The sequence below is a fragment of the Hylobates moloch genome, unplaced genomic scaffold (assembly GCF_009828535.3).
Source record: "Hylobates moloch isolate HMO894 unplaced genomic scaffold, HMol_V3 SCAFFOLD_12, whole genome shotgun sequence".
NCBI lineage: Eukaryota > Metazoa > Chordata > Mammalia > Primates > Hylobatidae > Hylobates > Hylobates moloch.
Genome location: NW_026652287.1, coordinates 53,269,071 through 53,281,183, shown reverse-complemented (window position 1 = coordinate 53,281,183; position 12,113 = coordinate 53,269,071). Strand labels below are relative to the sequence as shown.

General features: G+C 34.5%; 1 protein-coding gene across 1 annotated transcript in view; it reads left to right on the top strand.

The window, feature by feature from the left end:
• Nucleotides 1–10,364, top strand: part of ZNF429 (zinc finger protein 429) — a 32,170-nt gene extending 21,806 nt beyond the window's left edge. Inside the window, exons 2-3 of the mRNA XM_058425770.1 lie at nucleotides 4,097–4,163; nucleotides 6,167–10,364. Coding sequence (XP_058281753.1) covers nucleotides 4,097–4,163; nucleotides 6,167–7,968 — 1,869 coding nt within the window. The 3' untranslated portion in view covers nucleotides 7,969–10,364. The remainder of the gene's footprint in view (nucleotides 1–4,096; nucleotides 4,164–6,166) is intronic.
• The last annotated feature ends 1,749 nt before the right edge of the window (nucleotides 10,365–12,113 follow it).

Here is a 12,113-nt window from a genome sequence, read left to right as displayed (position 1 = left end):
TGTCACCCAGGCTGGAGTGCAGTGGTGCAATCTTGGTTCACTGCAACCTCGGCCTCCCGGGTTCAAGTGATTCTCCTACCTCAGCCTCCCAAGTAGCTGGGACTACAGGCACGTGCCACCACACCTGGCTAATTTTGTATTTTTAGTAGAGACAGGGTTTCACCATGTTAGCCAGGCTGGTCTTGAACTCCTGACAGGTGATCTGCCTGCCTTGTCCTCTCAAAGTGCTAGGATTGCAGGCATGATCCACCTTGCCTGGTCCAGTTTTTTTTTTTTTTCGTTTTTAAGTATTTGAGAAACATAACATTTTAAAGTAATGGCTGCATTCTTGTTTTCCACAATGAACATGGGTTTCATTTTCATTGCATTATCAACAGATTTGGTATTTTTTTAAAAATTTACAGTTGCCATTCTTGATGTGAGGTGATTTTGGTTTTCATTGTGATTTTCATGCATATCTCTATAAATTAGTGATCTTTTGTTCTTCTTAAATGCTTTTTGTCCAGTTGTGTATCTTTTTTGATGAAAATTTAATTCAATTATTTTCCCATTTTAAAATCACATTATTCAACTTTATTGTTTAGTTTCAAGAGGTGTTTATATATTCTGAATATTAAATCATATCACATGTGATTTGCATACATTTTCATCCATTTCCTAAGAGACGTTTTCACTCTATTGAATGTTTTTTCTGATGTGCACAAATTTTTTAGTGCAGTTAAATTTTTCTATTTTCTTTGTTGCTCATGCATTTAATATTGTATCTAAGAAAATGCGGCCAAGTCCAATGTCATGTGTTTCTTCTATATTTTTTTCTAAGGGATTTGTTAGTTGTTGTTGTTTTTTTTAAATATCCAAGTATTTTATTTAAAATGTTTTTTGTATATGGTTCAAGGAAAGGACCCAACTTTATTTTACCAGTGTCTCTTGTTTTTTTTCGATACAGAGTCTTGCTCTGTTGCCCAGGCTGGAGTGTACTGGTGCAGTCTCAGCTCACTGCAACCTCTGTCTCCCGGGTTCAAGCAATTCTCCTGCCTCAACGTCCCAAGTAGCTGGGATTACAGGTGTATGCCACCACACCTGGCTAATTTTTTTTGTATTTTTAGTAGAGATGGGGTTTCGCCATGTTGGCTAGGCTATATTGATATCCAGTTTCCAATATTATTTTTTAAAGAGATTTTCTTTTCTCTATTGTGTGCTCATGGCAGTTTTGTGGAAGATCATACACAGAAGGGTTTATTTCTGTGCTGTGTATTCTATTCTTTCATCTTTCATCTGTCTTGTCAGTACCACATTGTTTTTGTTATTGTAGCTTTTAATATGTTTTGAAATCAAAAAGTATAATGCCTCTTTGTTCTTTTTCATGGGTGTTTGGCTATAGTTTATGATCAAATTTTACAATTTTAAATAATATTTCTGTAAAAAACTGTGCTATTGGGATTGTTTAGGGATTATATTAAATGTGTTTATCACTGTTATGTTGTATTGACATATTTGAAAAGATAAATTTTTGACCTCTAGGCAAGAAAATGTTGAAGAGCATGTTCTATTTTCATATATTTTTGGATTTTCCAGTTTTACTTTTGCTTTTAGTTCCTAGTTTTATTTAATTTTGGCCAGAAAACACAGTGTGTAATTTTGGTCTTTTAAAATTTATTTGTTGTTGTTTTGAGACAGGAGCTTACTCTGTCACCCAGGTTGGAGTACAGTGGCATGATTTTGGCTCAACGCAGCCTCAACCCCCTGGGCTCAAGTGATCCTTCCATCTCAGCTTCCTGAGTAGCTGAGACTACAGACATGGACTACCATGTCTGGCTAGTGCAGTTTTTAATTATTTGTAGGGACAGGATTTCACTATGTTGCCCAGGCCTGGTCTCAAACTTCTGGCTCCAAGTGATCCTTCCACCTTGGTCTCTAATGTGTTGGGATTAAAGGCATAACCCACTGTACCCAGCCAATATTCCTAAATTTAGTAAGACTTGATTTGTGTCCTAACAGAATACATCAGGTGCTAATAAGGATATTTTGCTTTTGACTGGAGAGAATCTCTTGCTTTCAGCTGGAAAGTTGTTGTTGTTGTTGTTGTTGTTTTTTCTTTTTTTTTTTTTTTTTGAGACAGAGTCTTGCTCTGTCACCCAGGCTGGAGTGCAGTGGCGTGATCTCGGCTCACTGCAAGCTCCACCTTCCGGGTTCACACCATTCTCCTGCCTCAGCCTCCTGAGTAGCTGGGACTGCAGGCATCCGCCACCACGTCTGGCTAATTTTTTGTGTTTTTTCTTGTTTTTTTTTTTTAGTAGAGACGGGGTTTCACCATGTTAGCCAGGATGGTCTCGATCTCCTGACCTTGTGATTCACCCACCTCAGCCTCCCAAAGTGCTAGGATTACAGGCATGAGCCACCATGCCCGGCCTCAGCTGGAAAGTTTTGTTGGAGTCTGTTAAGCCTAGTTGTTCTATAATAATGGTTTGAATGTTTATGTTCTCCAAAGTGGCTGGCTCATTTCATTTTACATAATGTCATTGAGCTTTATCTTTATGGTTGTTAGAATATTTCCTGCTTTCTCAAACGTGGGTGATATTTTAGTATTATAAAAATACTAATTTCAAATTATATCTACTGAATAATTTGCTGACAGAAATTTGCAGTGGTTCACCCATTGGCTTTAGTAACAATGTTACAATAATAATGGGTGTGAAAATGACTCTTCATATGAATATATATGTGAAAGTTTGTATATGTGCTACATTGTATTTGATTAGTCTACTTTTTCACATTGATACTCATGCCAGTTTGTTTTAACTCTGTAGCTTTGTAATGTGTTTTGAAATCAAGAACTGTAATTGCTCCAACATTGTTCCTTTTTTAAAGATTGTTGGGTACTTTGTTGTCTGTCTCTTGATATTTCTTTTACTTTGGGGGTTGCTGTTTCTATTTCTTCAAAAGTGCAATGAGAAATTTGGAAAACATTGCATTAAATCTGTAAATTTACATTGAGTAGTATGAATATCTTCACACTATTAGTTATTTAAACCTTTGAACTAAGCATGCTCAAGAGCTCAAGAGTGTATTGCTTAATTACTTTTTTTTTTTTTTTTTTGAGATGGAGTCTCACTCTGTCACCCAGGCTGGAGTGCAGTGGCATGATCTCAGCTCACTGTAACCTAATTCCTATATATTTGTGATTTTTTTAGTTTTTGCTATTGTTGTATACTCTCATTCCGTTTTGGTCATAGAAAGTAATCCGTAAGATTTCAGTTTTAAAAAATTTGTTAAGACTTCTTTTTTAGCCTAACAGGTGATCTAGCAAGAAAAATTTTATATGAGCAATTGAGAAATGTGTGTATCCTGATGTTGTTTAGCAGTGTTCTCTATACCTCTGTTAGGAATAATAGTTTTATATTACCTTAAAGTCCTCTGTTCCCTTACTAATGTTCTCTCTTGTCTTATTATTACAGGAGGTGGGGTATTGAAGTATCCTGTGCTAATTATATTGCTTTCTATGTGTTTCTTCAATTCTGTCAGTATTTGCTGCACATATTGGGAACCTAATGTGAGATACACACATGCACACAGACACACACATGTACAAATTTGTCATAGGTTCCCAGTGAATGAATCTAGTATTGTTTAATGTTTTTTGTCTCTTTGGAGTTTTAACTTCAAGTACATTTTATAAAATATGAGTTTTTGAAATTAAGTATATTTTATATATAAAATATCACAGTAGCTTGTGTGATATTATTTTGACTTCTCTCATTTGGCTAATATTTACATGAAATTTCTATTTCCATCTTGCCACTTTCAGTCTTTTTTTATCATTAGATCTTCACTGACTTGTAGAAAGGCAAGATGGATCTTGATTTTTAAAATTTTTCCTATAAATCCCTTTATTGAAAATATGTCTCTTGATTGGAAAGTTAAATTTGCATATATTTAAATAATTTTCTGAAAGAAAAACACTGTTATTTTATTGTTTTATTTGATTTTTGTATCTTTGTCCATCATTTTCTCTTTCTATTTTGCTTTGTATCTTTTTAATTTTTGTATTGATATATGCTTTCATTCTTTTTGTGTTTGTGCGTGTCTGTCTACACAGATGTGTTATTTGTGGTACCTTGGGTATTACCTAAAACCTCTCAACGACAAAACTATATTTTATTTTGGTAAAACATTAACTTCAGTTACATAAAAAATTCTTCCTCATTACATCGGCCCTCAACTTTGTTATTCATGTTACTAATTATCTTTTTATGTTGTATATTCATTAACAGATTTCTAGAATAATTTCTATGCTTTTATCTTTCTACTTTTAGATAATAATTTAAAATGTTTTGTGCACCATTATGATAATTCTAAGGAATAAAAATATTCTAAGGAATAATTCTAAGGAATAGAATAAAGAATTTTAAGGAATTTGATTTTTGTGTGTGTGCATATCATTCCCAGAAAGTTATGTATTTTTATATGATTGTGTTGTTTTCTTGTATCATGTTATTTTCAGCAGCAGGAACCCCTTTCAGCATCTTTGATATATAGGGTATATGTAGAGTATATACCGTGCCAATATATTTTCTCAGGATTTGATCATTTTGGAATGTGTTTTAATTTGGTAGGACAGTTTTGCTGACTGTATTATATTCACTTAACAGCTGTTTTTTCCCCCAGGACTTTGAGAATACCACAGAGTTTACTTGTGACCTGCAATATTCTTGCTGACAAATTCACTGATTATTATATGAGACTATGCTTATAAGTGACACATCACTTTTGTCTTGCAGCTTCTAAGATTCTCTTGTCTGTGACTTTTACAATTGTGCTTATATGTGTTTTGTTATAAATATCTTCTATGTGTATCATACTTCGTTGAACTTCGTTTTTATATTTTTTTACTTTTATAATTTTTCAGTTATTTTTTATTTTTTATCTCCACAATTTTGTTTTTATGATAATTTTAATATTTTTGTTATCCTCATTTTTCTGATTTTCAGTAGTAGATTATATTCCTATTTTACTCATTTAGTATTCAATTTATCTTAAATTTTAAAAATTGATCTCTACATCTCTATTTTTTAATGGTTTTGCTTTCTAAAAATTTTATAAATTTTTTGATGGGGCCTAATATTTTGTATACATTGTAATCTTTGATTGAGATTTGGACATTTAAAAACTATCTCTCACAATCTTGATAATGCAGCTTTGTCCTGGCATAGTCTGAAATCAGTTGTCTTGGTTAGAGATTCTGGCAGTCTCTCAAATATATGGTTAGGATGTGTCTTGTCTGAAACTTTGTTTTTATTTTTTAAAGAAGTGTATTCATGTATCATCCTAATAGTCAGTAATCACTTGCTACACCTGTTCCTGTCTGTGGTACTGCAGTCACTCCACTCCTGTGACATTTACCTTTGGTCTCAGAAGACTCAAACTGTCATTGCAAAGTATACCACCATTTATTTCTTTCTTCCTTTCTTCCTTTCCTTTCCTTTCCTTTTTTTTTTTTTTTTTTTTTTTTGACAGAGTTTTGCTCTGTTGCCCGGGCTGGAGTGCAGTGGTACGGTCTCAGCTCACTGCAACCTCTGCTTTCTGGGTTCAAGTGATTCTCCTGCCCCAGCCTTCTGAGTAGCTGGGATTATAGGTGCCTGCCATCATGCCCAGCAATTTTTTCTGTTTTTAGTAGAGACAAGGATTCACCATGTTGGCCAGGCTGGTTTTGAACTCCTGACTTAATGATCTGCCCGCCTTGGCCTCCCAAAATGCTGGGATTACAGGCATGAGCCACCATGCCTGACCAAAGTATACCACCATTTCTTTCAGCAGTTTATGTTATGGGAAGCTAAATCCAGCATCTGGTAATATCCTAGAAGCAGAAATAAAGATGTGTGTGCCAGTATATTTCTTGTCTTTTAAAAACAAAACCGGGAGTTGGCAATTTACTTCCAAAGGCACTGTGTTTTATTGGGGAACAGGAAGAGCTGTGTTGGGTAAATGTAACAGAAATGTTTTTCATTCTCTGTGACTCTTTGCCTTGTACTCACCTGGGGCATTGCACACATATAACTTACTGATAAATTATCCACAAATATATTTTGGTTCGTATGTCTTTGTTACATTTATATGTTTATGAAGAAATTAGAATCTGGTATTTTGCTATGATGTGTTGCTTATGTAGTTTGTATAACTTTAGAGGTTTTGTTTGTGACATATATATATCTGAGTCTAGTAAGTGAAGTAATTTGTTGTTTTAATTTTATTTTAGTTGTGTGTTCTCATTTTGTTGAAGACTTTCGGCCAGAGCAAGACATAAAAGATTCTTTCGAAAAAGTGACACTGAGGAGATATGATAAACGTGGACATGAGAACTTACAATTAAGAAAAGGCTATAAAACTGTAGGTGATTGTAAGCTATACAAAGTAGGTTATAATGGACTTAACCAATGTTTGACACTTACCCAGAGCAAAATGTATCACTGTGATATATATGTAAAAGTCTTTTATGCATTTTCAAATGCAGATAGAAATAAGAGAAGACATACTGGAAAGAAACCTTTCCAGTGTAAAAAATGTGGCAAATCATTTTGCATGCTTTCACAACTAACTCAACATAAGAAAATTCATATTAGAGAGAATACCTACAGATGTAAAGAATTTGGCAATGCCTTTAATCAGTCCTTAGCCCTTACTAACCATAAGACAATTTATGTTGGTGAGAAACACTACAGATGTGAAGAATGTGGCAAAGCATTTAACCACTGCTCAACCCTTACTAACCATAAGAGAATTCATACTGGAGAGAAACCCTACAAATGTAAAGAATGTGGCAAAGCCTTTAGCAGGTACTCAACCCTTAGTACCCATAAGAGAATTCATACTGAAGAGAAACCCTACAAATGTGATGAATGTGGCAAAGCCTTTAACCGGTCCTCAACCCTTACTAGCCATAAGAGAATACATACTGGTGAGAAACCCTACAAATGTGAAGAATGTGGCAAAGCCTTTAACTGGTCTTCAACTCTTACTAAACATAAGGTAATTCATACTGGAGAGAAGCCCTACAAATGTGAAGAATGTGGCAAAGCTTTCAACCAGTCTTCAAGACTTACTCGACATAAAAAAATTCATACTGGAGAGAAACCCTACGAATTTGAAGAATGTGGCAGAGTTTTTACCTGTTCTTCAATACTTACTCAAGACAAGAAAATTCATACTGGAAAGAAACCCTACAATTGTGAAGAATGTGGCAAAGTTTTTACCTGTTCCTCTACACTTACTAGACATAAGAGAATTCATACTGAAGAGAAACCCTATAAATGTAACGAATGTGGCAAAGCTTTTAACCGGTCCTCACACCTTACTAGTCATAGGAGAACTCATACTGGAGAGAAACCCTACAAATGTGAAGAATGTGGCAAAGCCTTTAAGCAGTCCTCAAACCTTAACAGTCATAAAAAAATTCATACTGGAGAGAAACCCTACAAATGTGAAGAATGTGGCAAAGCTTTTATCTTGTCCTCAAGACTTACTCAACATAAGAAAGTTCATACTGGAGAGAAACCTTACAAATGTGAAGAATGTGGCAAAGCTTTTAACCGGTCCTCAAGACTTACCCAACATAAGAAAATTCATACTGGAGAGAAACCCTACAAATGTGAACAATGTGACAAAGCTTTTACCCACTCCTCAAACCTTAGTAGTCATAAGAAAATTCATACTGGAGAGAAACCCTACAAATGTGAAGAATGTGGCAAAGCTTTTAATCGGTCCTCAAGACTTACTCAACATAAGAAAGTTCATACTAGAGAGAAACCTTACAAATGTGAAGAATGTGCCAAAGCTTTTACCCGGTCTTCAAGACTTACTCAACATAAGAAAATTCATAGGCTGGGCGTGGTGTCTCATGCCTGTAATCCCAGCACTTTGGGAGGCCGAGGCAGGCGGATCACGAGGTCAGGAGATCGAGACCATCCTGGCTAACATGGTGAAACCCCATCTCTACTAAAAATACAAAAAAAAAAAAAAATTAGCCAGGCATGGTGGTGGGCATCTGTAGTCCCAGCTACTCAGGAGGCTGAGGCAGGAGAATGGCCCGAACCCAGGAGGTGGAGCTTGCAGTGAGCCAAGATCACACCACTGCACTCCAGCCTGGGTGACAGAGCCAGACGCCATTTCAAAAAAAAAAAAAGAAAATTAATAGGCCTGGTGTGGTGGCTCACGCCTGTAATCCCAGCACTTTGGGAGGCCAAGGCAGGTGGATCACGAGGTCAGGAGTTCAAGACCAGCCTGGTCAACACGGTAAAACCCCATCTCTACTAAAAATACAAAAATTAGCTGGATGTGGTGGCGCATGCCTGTAGTCCCAGCTACTCGGGAGGCTGAGGCAGGAGAATTGCTTGAACCTGGGAGCCAGAGGTTGCAGTGAGCTGAGATCACACTACTGCACTCCAGCCTGGGTGACAAAACAAGACTCTGTCTAAAAATATGTAAATAAGTAAATAGAAAATTCATAGTAGAGAGAAACCTTACAAATGTGTAGAATGTGGCAAAACTCGTTTTAACCAATGCTCACACCTTATTGCATAGAAAAGCATTTATACCTGAAAAAAGGTGTACAAATTTAAAAAATGTGGAAAAGCCATTAATATCTGTTCACATCTTAACAACAGAGATTTGATACTTTATAGGAGCATTGTAAGTGCAATTACTGTCAAACAATCTTGTAGAAAATATAATCCTTTAAAGTGAATGAGACTAGTCTGAGGAAAAACATTACAAATGTAAAGAGGGTTATAGTGCATTTACTTGTATCACAGATCTTTTTGTACACATTTTATACTAGAGGAAAACCTTGAAGCAGTTGCACCAACTTTGTTCAACATCAGAAATTTATATTGGAGAAAAATCCAGCAAGTGTAATAAATTTGGAAAAACTTTTTTTTCCCCAAAAACTATACCTTAGAAAACACTGGAGAGTTTACATTAACATATGTTTTTGCATATGGCCATATGTATAAAAATTTTAATTCAAAATTGATTTTAAAAAGTCTACATGAATATACATAGATATGTATGATATTTAATACATAGAAAAGTCTACATAAATATCAGAATTTACAGAAGAAATAACTAAGACACAAACACTTGAGACATTAAAGGGCTGAGTATAGAAAATAATCTAAAACTAGTTAAATTATTTGTATATAACTTTTAAAAGAGTAGAGGATATTTTGCAAAGTTATATTCAAAGTGTACTTTTTATTTATTTATTTTTTTGAGACAGAGTCTCACTTTGTTGCCTACGTTGGAGTTCAGTGGCACGATTTCAGCTTGCTGCCAGCTTCGACTTTTGGGTTCAAGCAGCTCTCCTGCCACAGCCTCCTGAATAGCTGGGAATACAGGCATACACCAGCATGTCTGGCTAATTTTTTTTTTTTTTTTGTATTTTTAGTAGAGATGGGATTTCACCATTTTGTCCAGGGTGGTCTCAAACTCCTCATCTCAAGTGATCTTCCCACCTTGGCCCACCAAAGTGCTGGGATTGCAGCCATGAGCCACTGCACCCAGCCCAAAGTATACTGTTAAAAATATGTATATATATAAAATTTTTGAAAAGTGAATTATGATGTAATTCAAATATCAGATTACTTCATGCTGTTTCATTGTTCCTATTCACGTGAAAGCATGTGATCAATTATTGCTGCATCACATATAGACTCATTAGGTGGAAATTATGGCCTCTTCTATAAAAAAGTAAGGACATTAAAATCTAAGATGCTTGATGAAAATCTAAGTGGAGAGGCTCTTTGTGGTTAACTTATTGAGTGATGTATGAGGTCGATGTTCAGAGTAATATGCCTCTGTATTATAGTGATAGAAAATATTTTTTAGTTAAAAATTAATTGATAATGAAATCGTAAATCATTTTAGTGATTGAGCTTTTATGTTATAAAATGCAGTATATTTCAAAATTTTTAAATTATGTGTAAATTTGATTTTATTTTTTACCATGTTAAGACTGTTGTGCATTTAATGAAGCATTATTATGCTATCAACTTTAACCTATCCCACATTACTCAAAGGTGTAGGTAAATGATGGTAGCAGTATGCTATTTGGTAACATAGTGGAATAGCATCTCTAGTAATCTCTTTTGCCAGTAGCTTTAACTGGTAGATAAGTTAATATTGTTCCCATAGGTTAAATATTTATCCTTTTTTTGTTGAATTTTTTTCTTATTTTTTTGGTGGGTACATAATATGTGTATATATTTATGCAAATCTGGCATATTTTGATACAGGCATACAATATGTAATAATTACATCAGTTACATCAGGGTAAATTATGTAGCCATCACTTGTAACATTTATCTTTTATAAACAACTCAATTATGCACTTTTAGTTATTTTAAAGTGTACAATTAAATTGCCATTGACTGCATGGTTATTTTTGTGGTCATGAAAAATTTATAAATAAGTATAAATAAAATAAACTCATTTCTGAGTCTTAAATAGATATTTTCAATTATTTGTAATATATTTTTATTTGAACATTTGGCCTCTCTGCCTGCAAAGACACACAGACTTTTAGTTTTGATTTACATAGAGTTAAATATACACATATATGGCTGTGAAGATAAATCTTAGATGTAAGAAAATTATGCAGTTATTAAGTGTCTTTGTGTGAATACACCTATTTTTTTTTGAAGAAAAGAGCAATATTGGAACAAAAGGAATCGTTTTAATAAGGTTGCTAATTTACTAGAAAACAAAAAACCTCAAAAACGCTGAAAGCAAATCTATACTCTCTTTTTATTGAATTTATTACTGTAAAATTTTATGGCTTATAGTTCAGAATCTCTCCATGCAAATTCTCTGTATTTATTTGCCTGGTACTCATGCTAGGCCCTTAATTTTTTTGTGTGTTTTATACATTTTTTGTTGTATAGTTTATGAAGTATTCATTATGTGAGCTGGTCAGAGATTATAATAAATTTTATAAAATTGAGTAATGCACACAAGATAATTTTTAGACATAATTCAAAAAATAGTGTATTTACATTTTATTTATTTAGGACATTCCATTTTATTTTATAACTGGAGAACCCTATATAAGCATTTTTTAAAAATTATTGCTTCTTTTCACTTTTATAAGTGACAAGTAAATTTATTAATTGAGTCAATTTGTTCAGCTAAGTACTAGGGAGACTTCATAAGTCATGAGGATGTTTTTATATATAAATGTAGCAAACAAATATGAAAGTACCTCTTGTGTCACAGATGCTCCATAATAAGCTATAAATATTCCTGCTGGAGTTAGTTTGTATTTTCAAGTCAGAGATGAAAAATATCCACAGTGAAGAAATCTTCATGTGGCGAAGGCATTTTTGTCTAGGCTGCAAAGCTGACTCTTGCTGAATTTAAAGAGAAATTTTGCTTCTCTTGTTTCTTAATTATCCTGTTTTGTCTTAAGTGTATTCCAAGGTTGTATGCATTACAATGAACTACAGTCCTTCTTTTACTGTGTTATGGCAACAGTTTTTTCACTATTGTCTTCATTTCACATGGTACTTTGTAGGTTCTAATGAGAAAGTTTTGTTTTATTTTGTTTGAGATGGAGTTTCGCTCTTGTTGCCCAGGCTGGAGTGCAGTAGCACGATCTCTGCTCACTGCAACTTTAACCTCCTGGGTTCAAGCGATTCTCCTGCCTCAGCCTCCTCAGTAGCTGGGATTACAGGTATGCACCACCACGCCTGGCTAATTTTGTATTTTTACTAGAGACGGAGTTTCTCCTTGTTGGTCTGGCTAGTCTCAAACTCCTGACCTTGGGTGATTCACCCAACCCTACCTCCCAAAGTGTTGGGATTGCAGGTGTGAGCCACCGCACCTGGCCAAAAGTTTATTTTTTAATGCACTGAAAAAGTGGTTTTAACTGGAGAATTTGCTTATCAATATAACTTTTGGATTGATAAAATAAGAGGCACACATTTTTCCTGGTTGAGATAATTACATCACTTAGCATTGTCTGTAAAAGAAAAATCTTTATGTATTTATTTTTTTGAGATGGAGTCTTGCTCTTGTCACCCAGGCTGGAGTGCAGTGATGCAATCTTGACTCACTGCAACCTC